The 25357-nt window shown below is 45.8% G+C and overlaps 1 protein-coding gene across 2 annotated transcripts in view; it reads left to right on the top strand.

Annotated features, from left to right (window-relative positions):
• The window catches only part of CAPN9 (calpain 9), a 54369-nt gene that overhangs the window by 15676 nt on the left and 13336 nt on the right, over positions 1 to 25357 (top strand). The window contains exons 5-13 of one of the 2 annotated variants that reach the window (XM_016940679.3): positions 4325 to 4493; positions 5946 to 6029; positions 8763 to 8848; positions 11302 to 11379; positions 15706 to 15866; positions 16911 to 17068; positions 17232 to 17440; positions 22711 to 22747; positions 24256 to 24336. In XM_016940679.3, the coding sequence (XP_016796168.2) occupies positions 4325 to 4493; positions 5946 to 6029; positions 8763 to 8848; positions 11302 to 11379; positions 15706 to 15866; positions 16911 to 17068; positions 17232 to 17440; positions 22711 to 22747; positions 24256 to 24336 (1063 nt within the window). The remainder of the gene's footprint in view (positions 1 to 4324; positions 4494 to 5945; positions 6030 to 8762; positions 8849 to 11301; positions 11380 to 15705; positions 15867 to 16910; positions 17069 to 17231; positions 17441 to 22710; positions 22748 to 24255; positions 24337 to 25357) is intronic. The other variant, XM_016940689.3, reaches the window with a different exon arrangement.

Raw genomic sequence — 25357 nt, 5'->3', positions numbered from 1 at the left:
TTTATTTTTAAAAAATCGTATATGACATATCGATAAATAATCGTATATGATAAAATGTATATGACATACATTTTACCATTTTTAAGTGTGCAGTTGAGTGGCATTAAGTACATCCATGTTGTTGTGCAGCTATCACCACAATCTATCTCCAGCACTTTTTCATCTTGCAAAACTGAAATTCTTTCCCTATTAACAAATAACTTCCTATTCCTCCCTTCCCCCAGCCCCTGGCAACACCACTCTACTTTCTGTTTTTATGATTTATCTAGTCTAGGAACCTCATATAAGTGGAACCAAGAAATTCATTTTTAATCACCAGCCAAATGGCCTCAGTTTCCTCAGGGTCTCAATTTCCAGCCCACTAGCTCGTTAGTGAAAGGCCATAACAGCCTGAATTCGATCCACAGATGATGGCAGAGCTCCTGGGAGCCACTTTCAGGTTCAGCCTGGATCTTCAAGCCATGAGAATACTATCCCCAGAGACAGAAGCAAGGATGGTCTTGCTTCTACCTCCAAGTGGGACATAAAAGTGGCAAAATAGAGGGGAGGCATACTGTGGTTAAATTAATCCTGAAATCAGCAGGACAGAATTAAAGCCATCAAATAAGAACCAAAGATGCCCACGCTTGCCCTCTGTCCCACCCAGGTCTGTGCAAACACCATCAGTGCCACCAGACAGGCTTAAGGGGACAAAGGGCACTGTTTCCAAGTCCAGTGGGTGGGACCCAAGCCCACCTCTGCCCCTTGGTGAGTGCCCCCCACATCAGGATGCAAGCAAGGCAACAGAAACTGTGTGCCATCTAGTTTCTAAACATAAAAAAGATTTATTGGGGTCATTTAAAAAGGCCAAAAATGGTTGGCAGAACAGCTCACCAAAAAAAAAAATGTATAGATGGTGTTATGGTTAGTTTTATGTGTCAACTTGATTGGGCCAAGGGATGCCCAGATAGCTGGTGAAGCATTATTTCTGGGTGTGTCTGTGAGAGTGTTTCTGGAGAAAATAGCTTTTGAATCAGTAGACTGAGTAAAGAGGATTGCTGCCACCAATGTGGACGAGCATTATTCAGTTTGTTAAAGATCCAAATAAAAGAAAATGACAAAGGAAGGGTGAATTCCCTTTCCCTACTTGAACTGGGACATCCATATTCCCCTGCTCTTGGACATTGGAGCTCCTCGTTCTCAAACCTTTGGACTCAAACTTGGACTTACATCATCAACCCCCCAATTCTCAGGCCTTTGGACTCAAACTGAATGATACCACCAGCTTTCCTGGTTCTCCAGTTTGCAAATGGCAGATTGTGAGATTTCTTGGCGTCCCTAACTATGAGAGCCAATTTCAAACGTATGAAATAACCTCATTGAAGGGGTTGGAGAGAAAGGTGCTGACCTAAGTAACTTTGGAAATCAGTGGAGTCTGTAAGATTAAAGGCAAAAGAAACTGTACGTGAGTGCTATGCTCTAGTTGCTAAAATTGTTTCTTGAAGGAGTACAAATGAAAAATTGATCTAATTATACATGTATATTGAGTTGAACAATCGAGTGAATGGATGGTGGATGGCAGGAGCCGAGTTTCTCACTGTTGGATTGAGAGGTTACAGATAGGCAAGGGGAGGAGGCCAGAATGATCCATGCAGATTAGAGTTGGAGATTCCAGAATGAACTTAGATTTAGCTTAACAGAGATGGTTATGTAGAGATACATGGATCTGTAACATGGGTTATCATACACATATATATATTGATCTATACTTGGGTTATCATACACATATGTATTTCCTTGCTTTGTCAGTAAGAGGAACTAGAAGCAATGACAATCCTGTAGCAACAAGCACACCTATGTCTCAAGTCTTGGTTTCTAAGATCATTCTTCAATCAAAGGAACTAGGGCTTCTTGGAGATAAGGCTGATTCTAGGACTGGGGCATACACACATACATACATATATATACACATACATATATACATACATACATAAAATGAGCCTAGATCATCTTATAGTGCCAGAAAATGAGAACACATGCAAGACACACACACACACACACACACACACACACAAATGAGGTTATGCCAAAAGGACACAAGAGCATACTGAAGGAGCTCCAAACAGCCAAAGCTAGAAGAATTCAACCAACGAAATAGACAAAGCAGTACTGGATTATGAACCCAAGTAGAAGCTGGGTGCAGTGGCTCACACCTGTAATCCCAGCACTTTGGGAGGCCGAAGTAGGTGGATCACCTGAGGTCAGGAGTTCGAGACCAGCCTGGCCAACATGATGAAACTCAGTCTCTACTAAAAATACACAAATTAGCCAGGCATGGTGGTGCATGCTTGTAATCCCAACTACTCGGGAGGCTAAGGCAGCAGAACCACTTGAACCCAGGAGGTGGAGGTTGCAGTAAGCCGAGATCATGCCACTGCACTCCAGCCTGGGCAACAGAGCAAGACTCCATCTCAAAAACAAAACAAAAAAACACAAAATAAACCCAAGTAGAAAATAAATATCAATGGGTTCATACTAATTTGAATAAATGATTGTATAAATAAATGTGGAAGAAGGAACAAATATCCTGTGTAGAATAATTCCAAATAAATTATGTTTATATTCCATCCTTGAGGAGGTGGAGTGTAACTCCCTGATTTTTTCATGCGGCCTTCATATAATGATTCCTTCCAAAGAGTTCAGCATGGAAAGGGGAGAGAAGGAGCAACTTTCCAGTGGAGACACCTGACTAACACTACCTTAGCCAGGTGATCAAGGCCAGCATCAGCTGTGGTAAGGCATGTGGACGGCAGGTACTCTTGATATGATGAGATGAGAGGGGAGCTTTACCTCTCCGGTCTTCCTTCCACTAACCAATAGCCCCACTCTTTTTTTTATTATTATTTACTTTTTTTTAGAGACAGGGTCTTGCTCTCTCACCCAGACTAGAGTGCAGTGGCACCGTAATAGCTCACTGCAGCCTGCAACTCCTGGGCTCAAGTGATTCTCCTGCCTCAGCCTCCCGAAATGCTGGGATTACAGGCACCAACCACCACACCCAGCTATTTTTTTAATTTTTAAAAAATGTTTCATTTTTTATTTTTATGGATGCATAATAGTGCATAATAGTATACATATTGATGGGGCACATTTGATATTCTGATTACAAGCGCACAATGTGCGATGATCAAATCAGGGTAATTGAGATACTTATCACCTCAAGCATTTATCATTTCTTTAATAGCCCTAGTCTTACCAGGGGAAAAAACATTAGACAAATTCTAATCCTGCAGTATGCCTGCCCAGGACTCCTCAAAACCGTCAAGGTCATCAAAAACAAGGACAGTCTTATAAACTGTCACAGCCACAAAAAGCCTAAGGATATGTGAGGACTCAGTGCAGTGTGGGGTCCTGGGTGGGATTCTGGAACAGAAAAAGGACATTAGGTAAAAACTAAAGAAGCCCAAATAAGCTATTGTATTAAGTCTGTTTTCACGCTGCTGATAAAAACATACCCAAGACTGGGCAATTTACAAAAGAAAGACATTCAATTGGACTCACAGTTCCACGTGGCTGGGAAGGATTCACAATAATGGCAGAAGACAAGGAGGAGCAAGTCACATCTTACGTGGATGGTGGCAGGCAAAGAGGGCTTGGGCAGGGAAATTCCCATTTTTAAAACCATCAGATCTGATGAGACTCATTCACTATCACAAGAACAGTGCAGGAAAGACCCGCCTCCATAATTCAGTCACCTCCCACCAGATTCTAAAATTCTAAATTGAAAAGCTTATTTAAAAATCAAGCAGAGCACATATATGTAAAATGCATATGAATAAAAGAGATGACTATGACAAAAATGGTTAGGAGTATGTGAGACCAGAGAAGAAGGGAAAGGGCCTCTCTCTATCCACATAGCCAGGCCCCGTTCCATGGGAGGTTAGAGAGTGAGACACACGATTTGAACCTCACAGCAGTCCTAGAAGGGAGAGCACAACTCTCTCCCCCATTTTGCATATAAGAAAACGAAGGCACTAGCGACTTGGTCATTCAGATGGTAAGTCGTAGAACCAGGATTTGAACCTGCGGCCACTCAGGCACCAGAGCTGCTGCTCTGTACCACCACACCACACTGCCTCCCTTGCAGGAAGGTCAGGATCTTTGGCTTCCTCGAAGCTCCAAACAAACCCTGATAACTTGCTTCCCGTCTTCCTTCCACACCACCCAGCCAGGGCAAGCCCTGGGAGATGCTTCAGGCTTAGTTAGAAAAGCTCTGAAAGCAGGGTGCCCCTGGTGGCCTCCCTGGGTCCCTGACTCTCTCCTCTCTCTCCTGCCACCCTTGCAGGCTAAATGGGAGCTATGAAGCTCTGAAGGGAGGCAGCGCCATCGAGGCCATGGAAGACTTCACCGGGGGTGTGGCAGAGACCTTCCAAACTAGAGAGGCCCCCGAGAACTTCTATGAGATTCTAGAGAAGGCTTTGAAGAGAGGCTCCCTGCTGGGCTGCTTCATTGATGTAAGTTGCTCATGGTCTCCCATTCCAGGCACTATGCTGGGGCTGCATAGTGCATTCCAGGCACTATGCTGGGGCTGTACCAGGTACCCCAGCCACACCCAAGGAGGGGCATAACTCTTGGGGGCAGTGTTTATTCCTGCTAATTAAAACACAAGTTTTGGGGGGAGGGGGGAGGGATAGCATTAGGAGATATACCTAGTGCTAAATGACGAGTTAATGGGTGCAGCACACCAACATGGCACAGGTATACATATGTAACAAACCTGCACGTTGTGCACATGTACCCTAAAACTTAAAGTATAATAAATAAATTAATTAATTAATTAATTAATTAAAATAAAATAAAATAAAAATAAATAAATAAAACACAAGTTTTAACCAAGCATGGTGGTGTGTGTCTGGAGTCTGAGGCAGGAGGATCCCTTGAGCCCAGGAGTTTGAGGCCGCAGTGAACTATGATCGTGTCACTGCTCTCCAGGCTGGGTGACAGAGCAAGACCCTGTCTCTAATAAATAAATAACAAATAAAACACAAGTTTTTATTTAATAGTCGTCAAATAACAAAGGTAAGTGTACTTGCTGTATCAGATGGAACAATCTTGAGGCCCATACAGGCGCATTTTTACCTCCCTCCCACCGGTTTCTCAGCTGCCTCTGTTCTCCAGCTCCACCCTGGGACTGGGATCACCTGGCCTGTATCCTTCCCAGCTCTCTATCTGCTTGTACAAACAGGCACACACTTCCACACACAAACATCAAGGTCAGTTGGTTTGATTTTACTGAAATGGGATCTTTCTATCTAGTTTTCTGAAATTTGTTTGTTTTTTTTTTTTCATTTCATGTACTATGAAAAAAATAGCAGATAGAAGTCTAGTGATATTTTTTAAAATTTTCTCTATGCATACAAACACACACATTTATAATTTTATCTCATCTTTTTAAAACTTTTTGTTGTTTTTTATGGACTGCTATGACACTATTTTTTTTTAATCAATTCTAGTTTTCTGTTTCCTCTTAGATTAGCCTTGGGGTCTGTTTTTTGCTAATGAATTAGCCAGTTCCTCTGCACTTTCAGGTTTGTGACGCAGAGCTGTGTGTCCTGTTGTTATATTCTTCTTTTCGTCTCTGGGATGTATGTGATTGTGTCTTCTCTCTCACACTATACTACATGAAGGTGACAAGTTGTTCTGTTTGGGGACAAAATAGTGAACTGTTCTTTGGAGTCCACACTGGAAGCGAGCGCCTCCCCATCCTGGGAAGAGACTGGAACTTGCTGCATGTCACTGCTAAACATCCTAGGGGAGCCCCGTGCATAGCCCACGCACATGGCCTGCACCTGGGGCAGCAGAAGGGGCTGGAGGTTGTGACCGGGCCAGGCATGTAGCTGGGTCTGATCCAGCAGGGGAGGCTTGACTTAGACGGTGGGTGTGACTCTGCTCTTTCCATGTCTTAGACCAGAAGTGCTGCAGAATCTGAGGCCCGGACGCCGTTTGGTCTTATTAAGGGTCATGCCTACAGTGTAACGGGAATTGACCAGGTAGGCGACTTGAACTCCAACTGCAGGGTATGGGGAGACATGTGACAATGCTAATCCCTTAGGCATTTATTCAGTGCATTGCAGTTTAAATGTCTGCCTTTCAGGCATTTCAGAGATTATGTCACCTAAAGAGGCAGGCTGGAATTCAAAACGGCAAGCCAGGAAAGAGAGAAACCACGTGATTCCACCGCAGCACAAAACTCGTTTAGCAGCTGTAAGCGCCTGGTCTTTGTTTATTTCTAATTTCCTTTCTTTCCCAATTCTCCTTCAGTCCTGTGTTAGTCAGGATTCTTCAGAGAAATAGAATCACTAGGGAACCAAATATATATACATACAATTAAACACACACACACATATCTATCTATCTATCTATCTATCTATCTATCTATCTATCTATCTATCTACATCACACAGTTGACCCTTGAGCAACACAGGCTTGAACTTATATGGGGATTTTCTTCCATCTCTACCACCCCTGAGACAGCAAGACCAACTCCTCCTCCTCCTTCTCAGCCTACTCAACATGAAGATAATAAGGATGAAGACCTTTACAATGATCCAGTTCCACTTAATAAATAGTAAATGTATTTCCTCTTCCCTATGATTTTCTTGATAACATTTCTTTTCTCTGGCTTATTTATTGTAAGAATACAGTATATAATATAAATAATTATAAAACATGTTAATTGGTTCTTTATGTTATCGATAAGACTTCTGGTCAATGGTAGGCTATTCGGAGTTCAGCTTTAGGGAATACAAGATTTTTTGACAATGCAGGAGGGTTGGCACCCCAACCCCTGACATTGTTCCAGGATCACCTGTAATACGATTTATTGTAAGGCATTGGCTCATGCAATTGTGAAGAGTAAGAAGTCCCACGATCTGCTGTCTGCAAACTGGAGGCCCAAGAAAGCCAGTGGTGTAGTTCTGGTCTGAGTCTGAAAGGAAGGCCTAGCCACCAGGAACACCAATGGTAAAAGTCCCAGTCTGAGGGCAGGAGAGACGGATGTCCCAGCTCAGGCACCCAGGAAGAGAGAGTGAATTCCCCCTTCCTCTGCCTTTTTGTTCTGGTCAGGTCTTCACAGATGAGATGAGGCCCACCTACACTGGGGAGGGCAATCTGTTTTACTCAATCAACTTAAATTTCATGTCACCCAGAAGCACCCTTGCAGACACAACCAGAATAACCTTAAAGCAAATATCTGGGCACCCCATGGCCCAGTCAAGTTGACACATAAAATTAATCACCACGAGTCCCATTCTTGTAGCTGTAGCCCAGGGTGGAACTGATCCTGGGGTACACCCAGACTCCACACAGCACCACCCTGACTTCAAGGGAGCTGTTGGTTAGGAGGAGAGATCCTTGAGGGGCACAAGGGGAAGAGAAAGAAAGAATTGAATGAAAGAGGAGGACAAGAAGCCAAAGGTATCACTCTGCCAGACTCAAGCTCAGCAAAGCCCAGCAGCCTGCCTTGCCCACTCCATGCCTCCCTGGACCAGTCTCAAGCCCCGTACTTAGAAGGTGCAGATGCACCTGGTCTTCTGTAGCCACCCACCTTTTGAGTGACATCCTCTGAATGCGTGGGGAGTAAAGAACACAGAAGGGAGACCCTGCCCTTCCTCCTCACTGGAGCCAAGGTGTGAGACGCCGTTGGACTCTTTGGGATTCTTTAGAATGTTAGCTATTTGTGTTGGTTCCTTTGTCCTCCTTCACCATCCATAGATGACTTGCAGATTGCTCACTCAAGCGGGCATGTGATGTTTCTAGGTTAGATCTTCTACGTATTCCACGTAACAACAGAAACCTCTCATCATCTTGGTTTGCTTGATTTTGCTTCCTCTCCCCCTACAAGGAACTCACCTGCCCTGAACCTTTCAAATTAAATGAGCCCCTTTAATGGTGAGCCACAAGCCACATCTTGGACTCTGAAGAGTTGATGTTACTTGAATTTTCACACATCCAAAATATAATTTATGCCAAATGCATGAGGATAAAACATTCTGACTGCTACAGTTTCTGGTTAGTCGATAACTAGAAGTCTTTTACTTTCACTCTCTCTCCTCCAAAACCCTTCTCAAATGCATTGGCCCTTGTCCCTGCTCCCAGGCAGAGCCTGAGGGCACACAGGCTCAAGGGTGATTGAGGTGAACAGCAGGAATCCTCACAGACACCTGAAATAAGGAGAATATTGGGTCTAGAAGACGTAAAAGCTGTTTTTGTTTATTGTTGTGTTTAAATTCCCAACATGTGCTTATTTTCTTATCATTCATCTGTGCATGGGATGCTAGGATGAAGAAAGTTCAGTAATAGTTCCATGAGCACCTTTGAGGACTACTCTTTACCATTCACTCTGCTAGATGCTGAAGATGCCTAAGACTTGGCTCCTGCCTCTAGGGAGATCCAAGTCTAGAGAGAAACCCATTTTTACATTCATATGGACTAATTTCTTGTTAATTGCAATTCTACTTTACTTCCCAGATGTGGCATAAGCATTTTGGTGCTTAATATAATATCATTGGCAATAGTAGCAATTATTCAATAGGAATTAGAAGGTTCCAAGGGCTGGTTAAGAACTGGCGAACTTCTACATACCTTCAGCAGCATTTTAGGCAAGAGACTTTCAACAGAACCAGTTCTGGGTGAAGCTGGTCCACCTGGAGCTCATAGATGAATGTGGCCAAACCTCCACCATATTTATCATTTCACACTTCCCTCACGCTTTTCCCTTCTAGGTAAGCTTCCGAGGCCAGAGAATCGAGCTCATCCGAATCCGGAACCCTTGGGGCCAGGTTGAGTGGAACGGGTCGTGGAGCGACAGGTCAGTCACCCTATCCTGCCTCTCTGGCTGGTTCCCGGGGCGTGTGGGGCCAGAGCTGGCTTGTGCAGACATGTGAAGGAGTGGCCTGTCTACTATCCTCCCGGGCTCTGACTCAGGATCCTGTCCCGATTCTGAGGTGCCCCTTCTTCCTCCCCTTTCAGCCCTCAGGCCCACCTTGCATCAAGTTTGATTCTCAAGAAAGACTTTTACAACAGCACTCTAACTTTCACGAATTGTATTTATGTCAATACATAAATGTGTTACCTCCCATGGTGATGTTTATAACCCAGTGATATGGTGAAAAGCTTTATCTGTAGTTGTGAGTAACTCCAGTAAGCAGTGTGCATATGCATAAGTGCATGTGTGTTTGTGTGTGTGTATGTGTATTTGGAGTGTCGGAATCCCTGAAATATTACCTAGCATGTAACTATAGGATTCTCTCTGATGGTCACTGACCATGGCAGAGGCCCAATAGCCCAGCAGAGAAATAGAAGTGAGGCTGAGCATGGTGGCTCATGCCTATAATTCCAACACGTCAGCAAGCCGAGGTGGGAGGATCACTTGAGTATGAGAGATTGAGGCTGCAGGGAGCTATGATTGTGCCACTGCATTCCAGCCTGGGCAACAGAGCATGTTGACCCCATCTCTTTTTTTTTTTTTAAAAAGGAAAGAAAATAGAGGACATGGAATTAGAATTTTATCTTTTACAGAGCTGTTAACCAGAGTTTTGGCCCCCAGTTATCAAGAAAGGTCTGCCTTTTCTGTGTGTGTCCCCACAACTCCTCCAGCTCTGGTCCCTTGGGAAGTGGCCCAGGTGACTAAGAACCAGGGATGTTTGTGTGGGTGCGTGGCAGGGCCTGCCTGAAGCTGTTGCTCGTCCTCTGCTTGTTGGGCTCCTGAAGCCCTTTCCTGCCACATCCATGGCCCCTGAGCTTCTGGGGAAATCTGAAGCTAGTCTAGAACTTGGTTAAAACTGAGCCAGTGTTTGTCTTCAGTCCAGACACAGCTACCAGGTCACCAGACATGGTGCAGCCGCTGCTGTATTAGCCAGACCCCAGCGTGAGGGCAGAGCACACAGGCCTGTGCTTTCCAGGCTGTCATTGTCCCCATGGAGGCTCTCGTCCCACCATCCTCTGCTCTGGCCTTGGCTGCCGCCTTCTGAGAACCAAGAAGCATTGGCAGAGATGAGCTGAGATGGGTTGAGGAGGAAAGAGATTGGCCTCCCTCTCCTGGCAGAAATGGAAAGCACAGAGAACTACTGAAATCAAAATTAGTGAGACTGCGTCACGTTGTAAGATGTGCAGTGCCCCTCAACTTTGAGATCGTAGCCTATAAAGGGAAAATGGGCCATTGTCTCCCATTTTCTGGGACTCACAGAGGTAGAAATCAAGAAAGTGACTGAGAGCCAAGGCTGGAATAAAATTTGTCTTCCACTCATGCAGCCTCCATGGGTGATGGGAGGGGCAGGCGCCATCCCGACTCCCTGACTTCGCTGTGCTGCTGGTGACATGTGAGTAGGGTTGAAGGCACCGCATGGCCAGCCTGTCAGGCCAATTATCTGGGTGTGAGCCACTTAGGATAATGGCTCCAAAAGAAAATAATGGCTGCCAGTTCCACTCTTCTGACCCTGGCTCGAGCACCTGGAGACAGGTCCCGGCTGATCCTCCCCTTGGATCACCTGAGCACTCCCCTGAGGTTGAGTTGAGATCACAGGATGAGAGGGAGCTGCCACATTGGCTGTAGCACCGCAACAGTGGTGACCTACTTTGAACTATTTGGAGGCGGCTGTGGGAGTCACAGAAAATGCAATGAACTTGGAGTCACAAATCCTGAGTTTGGAGAGTGACAGGCAGCCATTCCTACCCCTACTCTTCCCTGAGAGTGTTTCCATGGGCCTACCTGAGCCCTCTTACCTGCAGGACGGGCACACCTAGCTCACAGAACCCCACCTGGCTTGCTAGCGAGGTCACATACAAAAGGTGCCGGGTACAGACAACATCAAGCATGGGCAGGTGTAAGGCATTATCACCTTTCCAAGTGTCAGCTTGTCCATTAAGAAAGGGCCAAGTACTGCTCCAGGTCACATGGCAAGTTGGAGGCCAAGCACGAAAGTCAGCAGACTTGTGGCTTCCAGCCGGGCTCTTCTGCTACCCCACGGGCATGCAATGCCTTGTGACTATCCCAAGATAATCTTCCATGTCGGTGGTTCAGATCATCCTCAGGGGTATTTTATCCATCAGCAACACTTGGAGATGTACTTTCTGACCAGCCCTCTTATTTGGGGGCCAGTGGCTCACCTGCCGCTACATCCCTGGGTGCATTTTTGGGACCCAGTGAGTAGTTACTAAGCAGGTCTTATTTCCTCCATAACCGCACACTGTGGGTTCCACATCAAGGCCATTGTTGCTCTTCATCATGACCTCTGCCTGAACACCAATTTTGTTTACTCCTAGTTCTCCGGAGTGGCGTTCTGTTGGTCCAGCTGAGCAGAAGCGTCTGTGTCACACTGCTCTGGATGATGGGGAATTCTGGTACCGTGCTTGTTCCTGTGTTAACTGCAGATACGAGCAAGTCCCATGGCCCTGGGGCGTAAGGAGCACTGTGCTTCTCTCTCGCTTTCCTTTTTCTTTCTTTCTTTTTTTTTTTTTTTGAGATGGAGTTTTGTTCTTATTGCCCAGGCTGGAGTGCAGTGGTGCGATCTCATCTCACTGCAACCTCTGCCTCCCAGGTTCAAGTGATACTCCTGCCTCAGCCTCCCAAATAGCTGAGAGTACAGGCATGCGCCACCACGCCCGACTCATTTTGTATCTTTAGTAGAGATGGGGTTTCACCGTGTTGGCCAGGCTAGTCTCGAACCCCTGACCTCAGAGAAACCACCCACCTCGGCCTCCCAAAGTGCTGGAATTACAGGTATGAGCCACCACACCCAGCCTTCTCTCTCCATTTTTGGCAAATCAAATTCATCTGTCTCAGACTCCTCATATACACCCAGATTAGAGGGAAATTTAATCTCCCTCCTGTCTTGGTGGGGGCTCACCCCAGCTCTCGGTTTGTTGAAGAGTCTTCAGGGGGTTCCTGCAATCCAATAGAGGAAGAGCCTCTGGTCTCTAGCCTGACACACCTCCTTGGCACTCTTTGTCATCGAGGTTTACACAGTGAATTTGAAGACAGGCAGCCCTACTGCTCACAGGGTCTATTCCCTCCACACCCATCTTGGTGAGAGGTACCTTTGAAGGCAGCTGCCCTGAGAGCATCTAAAGATATCGACCTACGTAGGAAGTAAACATTTCTACTCTGGACTTTCCCTTGGCCTGAATCTCTTTGTTTAATTGAATATTTGTATTGGGCCTTCATCTCTAGAATCTTTTTCAGTCTTATTTCTTCCTGTTTGGGTTCTAGAAGTTGGCCCTTCTAACCCTGCGAGACCAAATTTCTGGTTTCTGGCTCTATTCCCTTTCATGTGCTCCAACCAATCAAGTCTTGCCTGAGCTCATCTCTTTCTTGTAACAGCTTTTAAAATACAACGGCAGGGCGCGGTGGCTCACGCCTGTAATCCCAGCACTTTGGGAGGCCAAGGTGGGTGGATCACGAGGTCAGGAGATTGAAACCATCCTGGCTAACACAGTGAAACCCCACCCCTGCTAAAAATACAAAAAATTAGCCAGGGGTGGTGGTGAGTGCCTATAGTCCCAGCTACTTGGGAGGCTGAGGCAGGAGAATGGCGTGAACCCAGGAGGTGGAGCTTGCAGTGAGCCGAGATTGCGCCACTGCACTCTAGCCTGGACAACAGAGTGAGACTCCATCTCAAAAAAAAAAAAAAATGCTACAACCCAAAACCATGACTATTCCAGCCTTTTTCATTCTTTTCCCATAGAACACAGCCTCAGTAGTGATTTGTTCTGCCTTCTGTATTTTTATAGTTGTCTTAGTCTATTTGGGTGGCTATAAAAAAATACCATAGACTGAGTGGCTTACAAAGAACAGGAATTTATTTCTCACAGTTCTAGATACCAGGAAGTCCAAGAAGATGACACAGGCAGTACCTATGTCTGTGGAGGGCCCTGTTTCTGATTTATAGATGGATCCTTCTCACTCTGTCCTCACATGGTAGAAAGAGGGCAAGGCAGCTCTCTGGGGCCTCTTTTATAATGGCACTAACCCCATCCATGAGGGCTCCACCCTCACAACCTAGTCACCTCCCAAAGGCCCCACCTCCTGACACTACTACTTCAAGGGTTAGGATTCAACATATGAATTTAGGGGAGACCACAAGCATTCAGTCCATAAAAACATGCAACAGATTTACCCAATGTTTTGCCACTGCATAACATAGATAACCATTTTCCAGCTCCAACAGTTCCATGTTCCCTCTTGCTCAACTGCTAACATATTTTAGAATTTCGTTGTGGCAGTTCTGTAATTCAAGGCACCAATGACTCAAGGTAACACTAGCTGCAGTAGTGAATAGACCCCAAATATATAAAGGCTCAAACACAGTAAAGTTTTTTCCTCACTCATTATGACAGTCCAGGGAGGATGTTCATATTCTGTGGGTGTCTCTGTTCATACAGTGATTCAGGAACCCAAACGCCTTCTATTGTGTGGCTCTGCCATCTTCTAGGGTCATGTCATCATCTGCACATAGCCAGCAGAAGAGAAGAATAAAATAAAACATTGAAAAAGACACTCTCACTTTCTAAAAATCTTGACTCAGAAGTAAATGCGTCACGGCTCACATTCTACTCCCAAATGGAAGGAGTGGGGTGCAGTCTTGGTCCTGTGCTGATGACTGCCAGCCATCTCTGCCTCGGGAACCATGAGGGTTTAGGTTCCCCAGATTTGTGGAACACATGCAGGGTGCTTGAGAGATTCCCAAGCTGTCAAATTAGAAATTACAGAAAAACTTTGAATTTTGAAGTACAGGGGACTTTGAGTTAGGGGGTTACAAGAGAGGAGCAAAAACTGCAGGAAGAAAGCTGAGTTCTGGAATTAGTACCATCACAGTAATTGCTGCATATGAGCAGGAGGTAGAAACCAGAGTTTGAGAGGCTACCTGAGGTCAGGCTAGTGGAAGGAAGGTCTGGTGCAGACGGTGGGAGAAGCCGGGCAGAGGAAACTCGGAAATTCACAGCAGGAGGCTCCACAAAGAAGAGCGTCCGTGTGAGTGATCCATTGCCCTGCCCCTCTTGAAGGAGCAGCCCCGACACCTGGGCTGAGCCTGCCCAAGGTGATGGGTGGTGTTAAATCATGCACTCTGTGCGTGGAGCCCTTCCTCCTGGAATCCTGACTCTGAAGCCCTGTGTAGCCTCTTTCCATTCTTCACCGGCTCTAGGATGTACCTCCTGCAACTCTCTTCTCTCCCCTTACGTATGAATTCCCCCCTTCTTCTGAATCATTCCCCTTAGCACTCCAACACTACCATTTCTCCTACCTGCAAAGAAAAAAAAAGCCTCTCTTGACCCACTCAAGTGACCAACCCAGCTCTCTCCTGTCCTCTACAGCAAGCCCGCCAGTTCCTCTTCTTCCTTACTCTCTCGACTCCACTCAGCTATGAGTGTGCCCCACCACCCCACTCACCCTGATCTTGCCAGGGACGCCACCGACTCTCACTTTGCTCGATCGGATTATCTTGATCCATCAGGAGTCCTTGACGTACTGGACTGCGGGGGACCACGCGCCCTGGTGGTCCTCCTCCTACCTGAGCTCCTTCTCAACATCCTGTCCTGGCCCCCTCTCATCTCCCTAACCTGTTAGCACTGAGGTGTTCCAGGACCCCATCCATGGTCCCCCTCCTGGCTGTCTATTCCCACTCTTTAGGCGTCTCGTCTGGTCTCTTGACTTTAAAAACTATCTTTACACTAATTCTCAGGTTTCTATCTTCAGCTCCTTTCCCCAGGATTCCAGATTCACATATTCAATGGCCTACTTAACATCTCTCCTTGAATGTATAATAGACATCTCAGATTCACGTGCCCAAATCTGACCTCCTGAGCTTCTCTCTCAAACTGCCCCACCACAGCCTTCCCCATCTCCATCCTTCCAGTCACTCAAATCAAACATCCTGATTCCTTTCATTCGCTCCTTCCCCACATCCAGTCCATTAGCAAATCCTATAAAATTTACCTTTGGAATGTGTCTCAAATCTGGCCACTGTTCATCACCTCCCATACCATCAGCCTGGACCAAGCCACCCTTGTCTCTCACTTGGACACCGGCACTAACTTCCTAGCTGCCTCTCTGCTTCCACCTGTGTCCCCAAAGTCTGTTCTCAACACAGCAGCCATGGAGCATGTGACTCCTCTGTTTACTGCCTTCCAAAGGCTCTCCATCTTCTCAGAGTCAAAGCCAAAATCCCTATACCTATTTGACATACTATGATCTCTTGATCTTATTCCTTACAGACACCTCGTGCCTTCCTGGTGTTCTGTGAGCACCTCAAGCACCTCTCTGCCTCGGGGCCTTGCTGTCCATCTGCCTAGACCCCCAGAGAGCTGCCCTGCCCAGGACCTGGTAGTTCAGGTCTCCACTCAGAATGTGCCCCATCAGTAAGGCCTTCCCTTACCTCCCTGTTTAAAATAGCATCTCACCCCTACACTCCCATCCTTCAGCCCAATTTGGTTTTTCTCTGTAGCACTTAACATCTACAATCAATCTATATTTTTACCCTGGTTTTTACCTTTTTAACCTTTATTTTACTTTTTAAAAATTTTCCATCTCCCCACACTTTGCAGTCCCCCACTCCTTGCGGACAGGAACGAGATGATTTAATGAATAAGTGAATGATTTAATGAATGAGTGAATGGATGATGCCCTCACCATCGCCCTCCTGTGCATCGTATCTCTCCACTTTGCTGCAGGATGGCATTTAAGGACTTCAAGGCCCACTTTGATAAAGTGGAGATCTGCAACCTCACTCCCGATGCCCTGGAGGAAGACGCGATCCACAAATGGGAGGTGACGGTCCATCAGGGAAGCTGGGTTCGCGGCTCCACGGCTGGGGGCTGCCGCAATTTCCTGGGTAGGTAGGCTGCCTGTCACTCTCTCTGCCACTCCCAAGTGTCCCTTCCAACCCAGGACACCAAAGGATAAGGGCCGGGTCCTCAGAGAAAGCCTGAAACATAGTAAGATTTCAAAAGTGACTGGGAAAAAAAGGCTGCAAAGATTTAGTTGGATAAGAATTGTTTGGGGAAACCTCCTTTGTTTTACCACTTAGGTTATTTTCCATTACAAGGAATGGAAAGCATGACTCATGCCAGTTTAGCAATAGAAAGGATTTGTTATCTCACATAATTGAAGAGCTCAGAGGAAAAGTAGGGTGGGCTTCAGGCACAGTTCTATCAGGGCCCTGGTTCCATTTGCTTGTAATTCACTGTTCTGCCCTCTTTTCTGTGTTGATGTATTTCTCTGTCTGGCTTTCTTTATAATCACAGGAGGGGTGGCAGCAGTATCCAGGGCTTCCTGAGCCCTCATTCACACGAACAGCAAGAGCTCCTGGGGGTATCAAAAAAAAGCCCTCAACTTCCCTCTAATTGGAAATTCCTTGAACTAATATTGTCCAGTGAATGCTATGCATTGATTGGCTTTGTCCAATCCTCGGTGGCAAAAAGGACTGGCACAGACCAATCAGAATTCATGCTGGAGCAGTGCTCGAGGTCAATCCTACTCAAACAGCCCACCATCAAGTAGATGCCAGGGGGACAACCAGAAGTCCACTGCACTCTCCTTTGAAATACTAAGTGGAAAAAAAAACTGATAGAACAAGCTTTAGCAGACTAGACCCAGAAGAATGTCCTTAAGAAACTGCATAGGAAATGGTTGAAGAGAAGGTGGAAATGAAAGAGAGGATACTTTGCATTCCCGTTGGGGATTATCAAAAGTAGGGTAGGAGGACTTATTGAACCGGGAGAGAAGGTATTACTTTCTCATGTTTGGTAGGATATATAATGAGGGCAGATAGGTGTATGTGCGTGTGTGTGTGTATGTGTGTGTGTGTGTGTGTGTGTGTGGTCTTTGTGGGTTGTTTTTTAAAAGGGGAAAATAATCTACCTCTCCCAAATGACAGATACCTTTTGGACCAATCCACAAATAAAATTGTCTCTGACTGAGAAAGATGAGGGGCAGGAGGAGTGTAGTTTCCTTGTAGCCCTGATGCAGAAAGATAGAAGGAAACTCAAGAGATTTGGTGCCAATGTGCTGACAATCGGCTATGCCATTTATGAGGTAGGTGGGAACCACACTGCGTTTCAGAGTTCTCCATCTGAGTTCTAAATTCGCGGCTCCTCCTCGGTCTCACACCTGAGACTCAACCAAGAGTCCATGAATTGTGTCCGAAAAGCCGAGAGGAACTTCCCTAGGAAACCCCTCCCTTTCTTGCCCATTGCAGTGCCCTGACAAAGACGAACACCTGAACAAAGACTTCTTCAGATACCACGCTTCTCGGGCCAGAAGCAAGACGTTCATCAACCTGAGAGAAGTCTCCGACCGGTTCAAGCTGCCCCCTGGGGAGTACATCCTGATTCCCAGCACTTTTGAGCCCCACCAGGAAGCTGATTTCTGTCTGAGAATCTTTTCAGAGAAAAAAGCCATTACCCGGTGAGTCAGAGGAACAACTTCCAGAATCCCACTTCTTTTAGTGGTTTATTCACACAGAAGTCACCTGGGAACTGCTGGAGCCAAGACTCCATTCTTCCCTTTCCCATGTGTACCTGAGAAACAAGGCAGGATGGTTTCTTTCTTTTCTTTTATTTATTATTAATTTTTTTTTTTGAAATGAAGTTTCACTCTTGTTGCCCAGGCTGGAGTGCAATGGCGCCATCTCAGCTCACTGCAACCTCCACCTCCCAGGTTCAAGCAATTCTCCTGGCTCATCCTCCCGAGTAGCAAGGATTACAGGCACCCACCACCACACCCGGCTAATTTTTTTTGTATTTTTAGTAGAGACGGGGTTTCACCATGTTAGCCAGGCTGGTCTCGAACTCCTGACCTTAGGTGATCCACCCGCCTCAGCCTCCCAAAGTGCTGGGATTACAGGAGTTAGCCACCACGCCAGGCTGCAGGACACTTTCTTAGCTTATCTGCAAGGCAAGGCACATATCCCTTCTAGCTCTGCTCCTCCCTCCCTCAAGCAAACCATTGAAAAGTTGCTGTTTTCTACTGGTCCCAGAGTCATGCTCACAAGACATTCTTGGGTGGAGACCTTCATTTTTCAGACCCTATTACCAAGAAACTTCTTGGATAAGAGCCACATGCAGGGATGCTAGACATTTCTGGGCATGATGAAGGGGGTGTCTATTGCAAATTTCAAGAATGACATGTTCTTTCAGCTCCAATTTAAATAAATGTTGGCAAATCTGCCTCTCATTTTACATACCCAATATTCCACCACATTTTCCTCACAGTGTCTTAGCGAAATTACTTTATATCAGTTACTTCTATGGAAAATGTTTCCCATTACTGCCCATTCACCATTGGTTGCTCTGTGGCACAGGGGGAAAAATGGTTCAAGATAGAGGAATCCATTTCTTTTCCCGATGACAATATTCTAAAGATTAAGGAGAACGCTAAAATCTGCTAATTCTGTATTTAAGCTAGATAAGTCTCCAACAAAAGATCAATCTGCACAGAGTTAACAAGAGAGACAGCTGTGAATACATGACTCACTCTAGTTTCATCTTTCATTTAGTGAGAGAGAATTAGATTGGTGGCATGCATTGAAAAGACTCTCAATTATGAAGTCTAGTGGGGTTTCCCAAGCTGATTACAAAAGGCATGGTTCTTTCTCTTGGCTAAATAGATGCAGAAAAGTCTTTAATTTTTAAACACTCTACCGGAGAATTTTTCTCCAGCCTTCTCCCAGATACTAGTACAAGATGGGGATGAATATCCTAGTATCTGTTCACACAAAAGTACCCTGTATGAGATCCATGCAGACTGACATCTCTTATGGGTGGCAAGAACAAGAGAGACCCAAGTTATGCCAATGCCATGCCTCTTGTTCTCTATCTCATTAGTGGGGTGAGCTCAGAGTCACTGACATGCATAAGGTGACTTGTACATGGCAAAAAACTCCATACTCAGTCTTGCTCTGAACAAGATTCTTTAATCTGCTATGATATTGAGTATAAGAATCAGCTCTGTAGCTTGGTAACAAAAATTCACACTGAGCTGTGTTTGCATTGGTCTAGCTCTCAGACAGACTCCTGATTAAACAAACAGAAGTTCTGAAAGGGTTATGTTATGGATGCCCAGGGGATGAGGAGGAAAGGGAGGACTACCCCCATTTGATGTTAATGTTTATTTGTATTCCCTTTGACTTTGTATCAGTTTTTCTTTGAGAGCCCTTCAAGTTTTAGTCTATGAGACTGTATTCTTCCAAATGTTTTTAGCATCATCAAAAGCTGAAGCCTGCTCCTCCTCTTAATATTACTACTATCCAAATATTACAAGTCCCCCTAAATATGTGAATAGCAAAAAAACATGATTGCATCATTTTTCCTCTTTTTCCCTAACATAAGCACAGAGACACCCATCCCTCCCCAACCCCACCAGTGGAATCAGGAATTTACATCTGTGATGAGAGGCAGGAGTTAGGGATGCAGCTTCAAAAGGTGGTCTTTAGGCCAGGCACGGTGGCTCATGCCTGTAATCCCAGCACTTTGGGAGGCCGAGGCAGGAGGATCACCTGAAGTCAGGAGTTTGAGACCAGCCTGGCCAACACAGAGAAACCCTATCTCTACTAAAAATACAAAATTAGCTGGGCATGGTGGCACGTGCCTGTAATCCCAGCTAATCGGGAGGCTGAGGCAGGAGAATCACTTAAAACCCAGGAGGCAGAGGTTGCAGTGAGCCGAGATCATGCCATTGCACTCCAGCCTGTGCCACAGAGTGAGACTCCGTCTAAAAAAAAGGTGGTTTTTTTGGTTCTGATTCAACTTTGTAATCTTTTAAAATGCACCCCCTCCCCAGTGCCTACCACTCAATAGGCTGAATGGTCTCCAACAGATATGTAACTCCTTTGAAGATGCAAAGTTCATGGAGAGTGAATGTGTAATGCAACTGCACTGTTTATGCGTCTTTGGAGGTGCTGCTATTCTACAAAACACTTTATCAGTTGCCCTTGTTAAAGTACATTAAAGAAATAAGGAGTGACTGCTGGCCTAACTTCTTTTAGTTTCATAAATCCAGAATTCACAAGTTCTTGGTGATGGCTGATTTAGTTTGAATATGTGTCCCCATCAAATCTGAAGTTGAATTGTAATCCCCAATGTTGGAGGTGGAGCCTGGTGGGAGATGTTTGGGTCATGGGTGTGGATCCCTCATGGCTTGGTGCTATCCTCGTGATACTGACTGAATTCTTGTGAGATGTGGTTAATAGTATGTGGCACCTGCCCCACCCCTGCTCCTGCTTTTGCCATGTGACATGACTCTTCCCCCTTCTGCCATGATTGTAGTTTCCTAGGTCTCCCTAGAAGTCAAGGAGTTAAGTTAACTTCTAGGGAATACACCATGCTTCTTTGTAAAGCCAATTGAACCTCTTTTCTTTGTAAATTAGTCTTAGGTATTTCTTTATAGCAGTACAAGAACAGCCTAATACAGAAAATTGGTACAGAAGAGTGGGGCATTGTTATAAAGATAACTGAAAATGTGGAAGTGACTTTGGAACTAGATAACAGGCAGAGGTTGGAAGAGTTTGAAGGCCTCAGAAGAAGACAGGAAGATGAGGAAAAGTTTATAACTTCTTAGAGGCTGGTTAAATAGTTATGGCCTAACTGTTGACAGTGATATGAACAGTGAAGTTCAGGCTGCCGAGGTCTCAGATGGAAAGGAGGAACTCATTGGGAACTGAAGCAAAGGTTATGTGTGTTATGCCCTAGCAAAGAACTTGGCTGAATTGTGTCCATGCCCTAGGGATATGTGGAAGTTTGAACGTCATAGTGATGATTTAGGGTATCTGGAAGAAGAAATTTCTAAGCAGCAAAGCATTCAGGATGTGACCTGGCTGCTTCTAACAACCTATACTCAGATATGGGAGCAAAGATATGACTTAAAGCTGGAATATATACATTTGAAAGGGAAGCAGGGCATAAAAATTTGGAAAATTTGCAGCCTGGCTATATAGCAGAGAAAGAAAAAGCTTTTTCGAGAGAGGAATTCAAGCAGGCTATGGAGCAACCACTTGCTAGAGATATTTACATAACTAAAAAGAGCCAAGTGCTATAACCAAGACAATGGGGAAAAGGCCTCAAAGGCATTTTAGAGACCTTTGCAGCAGCACCTCCTCCCATCACAGGCCAAGAGGCCTAAGAGGAAAAAAATGGCTTCATGGGCCAGGCCTAGGGCCCCACTGCTCTATGCAGCCTCAGGACACTGTTACCTGCATCCCAGCTGCTCCAGCTCCAGTCTCTGCTCAAAGGCACCAGATACAGTTTGGGCTACTGCTTCAGAGGGTGCAAGAGTGCAAGCCATAAGCCTTGACAGCTTCCATATGGTGTTAAGCCTGCAGGCACACAGAGTGCAAGACTGAATGAGGCTTGGCAGCCTCCACCTAGATTTCAGAGGATGTATGGAAAAGCCTGCATGCCCAGGCAAAAGCCTGCTGCAGGGACAGAGCCCTCACAGAGAACTTCTACTAGGACTATGCAGATGGGGAAATGTGAGGTTCAAGGTCTCGCACAGAGTCCCCACTGGGGTACTGCCTAGCGGAACTGCGGGAAGGCAACCATCATCCTCCAGACCCAAGAATGGTGGATCCACTGGCAGCTTGCACCTTGAGCCTGGAAAAGTCACAGGCACTCAACAACCCATGACAGCAGCCAAAGTCACAGGGACAGAGCTTCCCAAGGCCTTGGGATCCCACCCTTTGTACCAGTGTTCCCTGGATGTAGGACATGGAGTCAAAGGAGATCATTTTGGAGCTTTAAGATTTAATGACTGCCCTGCTGGGTTTCAAACTTGCATGGGGCCTGTACCCCCTTTCTTTTGGCCTTTTGGAATGGGAATGTTTACCCAATGCCTATACTCCCATTGTATTTTGGAAGTATAAAATGGAATTTGTATATCTTGCAACTTGATTTTGATTTGACAGGCTCATAGGTGATGGGACTTGCCTTATCTCAGGTGAGACTTTGGACTTTGGACTTTTGAGTTAATGCTGGAATGACTTAAGACTTTGGGGGTTATTGGGAAGGCATAATTATATTTTGCAGTGTGAGAAGGACATGAGATTTGAGGGCCCATAGCAGAATGATAGAGTTTGAATATGTGTCCCCACCAAATCTGATGTTAAATTGTAATCCCCAGTGTTAGGGGTGGGGCTTGATGGGAGGTGTTTGGGTCATGGGGGCAGATCTCTCATGGCTTGGTGCTGTCTTCACGATAGTGAGTTTGCACGAGATCTGGTTGTTTAAGGGTATTTGGCAACTCCCCCACACCACCCTGCTCCTGCTTTTTCCATGTGACTTGCCTGCTCCCCCTTCACCTTCTGCAATAATTGTAAGTTTCCTGAGGCCTCCTTAGAAGCAGAACGGATGCCAGCACTGTGCTCCTGTAAAGCCTGTAGAACCATGAGCCAATCAAATCTCTTTTCTTTATAAATTACCTAGTCTCTGTTATTTCTCTATAGCCATGCAAGAATGGTCTAACACAATGGCTGTCCTTCTTATTTACATTCTGAGCAAGGTCTGAGTGACTAAGGGTGGGGGTGTCAATGCATGGGGTCTGCAAACTCTGTGAAATGTAAACAGCACTGAACAATAAGGGATTCAAAGGGACAGAACCTTCCCAGGCTCTGGGCTCTTCAGCTCTGCAGATCCCAATGGGAAGTTAATCCACAATTGAGGCAGTGTGTTTTTCTGCCCCTACAGGGATATGGATGGAAATGTAGACATTGACCTTCCTGAGGTGAGTCTTCTGATGTTGCTATGGAGTATGGGATTCAGGTGATGGTTCTGGAAACCTTCCTTCTAATCATAGCATCATGTAAAACTCTGCAGTTCAGGGATGGTTACATGCAATCAAGTAAGCATCTATGATTCTAACCTCCTGGATACCAAGATGTGTGTGTTCTAGTCTGTGCTCTTCTAGTCCACAAGGACCTGGCATGGGAGTGAGGTGGGTGCTTGGTATAAAGTTCTGTTCGATGTCATCTTCCTCTGTGCTACTGTCAACTGAAATAACAAACACAGAGACACTCTCTAAAAGAAAAGCTATTTATTTAGGGATAAAGCACTGCAATGGGAAGGTGCATGCCATAGTAAACTATGCACATATTTGGGGAGGTAAAGGAGGACAAAGGTTTTTAAAGAAAAAATGAGAAGGATTACATAATTGTTTTGAAGTAATTATCCTTGGCTACAAAGATCAATAACAAAAGTGAAGCCAGTCTGATGTTGGACAGGCAGTTGCTAGGCAGAGGTAGAAGTATTTTTGTGTATGGTTGCGAGGGCCTCTGTGAAAGGTTGTGGTTTTTGCAGCCTTTTGTGATATTTTTGTTATCAGGCAAATAAGCATGAGAACCTTCTGGCCTTCCCGAGCTCTATTTGTCAGGGTTTTCTTAACATTAGTGACTTCATTTTGACTCAATAACTTTCACACTACCAACTCCACCTGAGAGAAGGCTGCCGCTTCTGAAGGGGGTAGACTATCTTTTAATTGTATTTTAAGAAATCTAATCAATGAAAAGAAAACCAGAGAGGCAGGGAGATGTTTTTTACTGTGGACTCAGGGGAACACATTACATCTCCCCTATGTTATGTGGTGTGGAAGGGGTGACATGGGGGTGGCTTTATCCTCGTCCAAGGGCTGGAGGACTCTCAAGAGGCCCTGAGATACTATAGCTGGAAATAGTCTGACACGTCCAGGGACAGCAGAGATCTGCTTTTAGGAGGGAATTTGCTGTTCCATGCTGGGGCACAGCTTATTAATGGTGCTAAAAAACCAAAGAAACCAAATATCACCCAAAACATTTACTGAGCTCTTTCTATATACCAAGCCCAGAGCTTAGTGGGAGAAACAGACTCTTGCCTTCAACGATTTTACCAGCTATCAAAACAGATGATGAAGTAAGTCATTCCAGTCCAGGGTGGTAAGAAGTAAGCCAGAGGAAGGGCAGGAAGCATGAAAATCCAATGGCCAAGACCTAACTTAGGCACGGGTCAAGGTCCTTTGGCCTCCTCGTCTGTAAGGCAGAAGGACTCCACAGGTCCAGCTAATAAAGTCCTTCTAGTCTCACCTTCTAAAACAGCCTTCATGAGAAAATGTTCCTCACGCTACAGGACGCAGTTTGTGCACACCGACTCAGAAGTGTGACATGGGGCTGGGCACAGAGGGTCCTGGCTTCTTTCCTGCTATTTTTGTCATGTTTCGTTTTTGTGGATCATTTTGTGCAAGTTTCTTTGGCTGTTTTTTAGCCTCCAAAGCCAACTCCACCTGACCAGGAGACAGAGGAGGAGCAGCGGTTTCGAGCTCTGTTTGAACAAGTCGCTGGTGAGGTAGGACACGCCCCACTTCCATCTCCCCACCAGGCTGAGGGCCTGGACCTGGCTTCCTAGCAAAGGGTTGCAGTCGTGGGGTTGGTCAGCAACGTCATCCTGAGGCATGATGGAGCTTGTTGCAAAGTAAGACCAGCACTGATCATTCAAGGCCCAAAGACCACCCTGTTTACAACATCTCTTACTTACACAGTCTGCGGCTGTGGATGGGGCCAGTGAACCCAAAGAAGCTCGGAATGGGCCCAGACACTTTGTTTTTTAGTTCTGTTTTGCTTTAGACAGAGTCTCACTCTTTTACCCTGGCTGGAGTGCAGTGGTATAAGCCTAGCTCACTGCAGCCTCAAACTCATGGGCTCAAGAGATCCTATCACCTCAGCTTCCTGAGTAGCCGGGACTATAGGCACATGCCATCATGCTTAGCTAATTAAAAAAATAAATAATAAAGAGTGTTGCTATGTCGCCCAGGCTGGTCTCAAACTCCTAGGCTCAAGCAATCCTCTGGCCTCAGCCTCCCAAAGTGCTGGGATTACAGTCATGAGCTACCACACCTGGCCCCAGGTGCTTTCTTTGGGAGGCTAGAGCAAGCCTTGAAGAGGTGGCTCCTTTGAACTCTGCCTGAAAATCACTGCCATTAGAATACTCTGTCTGCTGTAGTAAAGGGGATCATGTTCAAGGAGGTCCCTATTCAATTGCAAATTCCTGTCCCCCACCCTATCCTAGCTCTTTCCACTGCTCAGCTTCCTTTTTGGGGACACTGGATGGAGCCTCACACAGATCCAGGCTCTTCCTCCACCTGCTGGGGTCAGGGGAGGGAAGTCTTTCTAGAAACTGCCCCAGAGGTGCTCTCTTGGAGCCATAAATACAATGAGCTGATGAACTAATTCATGTCAAGGTGCTAATGACTCTATTAGCTTCATGTGTTTCCCCAAACTGGGGTTCCTGAATTATGAAAGGGGTCACCTGGAGGGGTGATATCTAAACCTAGGGGCTGTCTGATGGTAGTATATTAGGCACTGCAATA

Source organism: Pan troglodytes, chromosome 1 (assembly GCF_028858775.2).
Source record: "Pan troglodytes isolate AG18354 chromosome 1, NHGRI_mPanTro3-v2.0_pri, whole genome shotgun sequence".
NCBI classification, from domain to species: Eukaryota; Metazoa; Chordata; class Mammalia; order Primates; family Hominidae; genus Pan; species Pan troglodytes.
The sequence above is the reverse complement of the archived record's forward strand: the minus strand, read 5'-3'. Positions and strand labels throughout refer to the sequence as shown.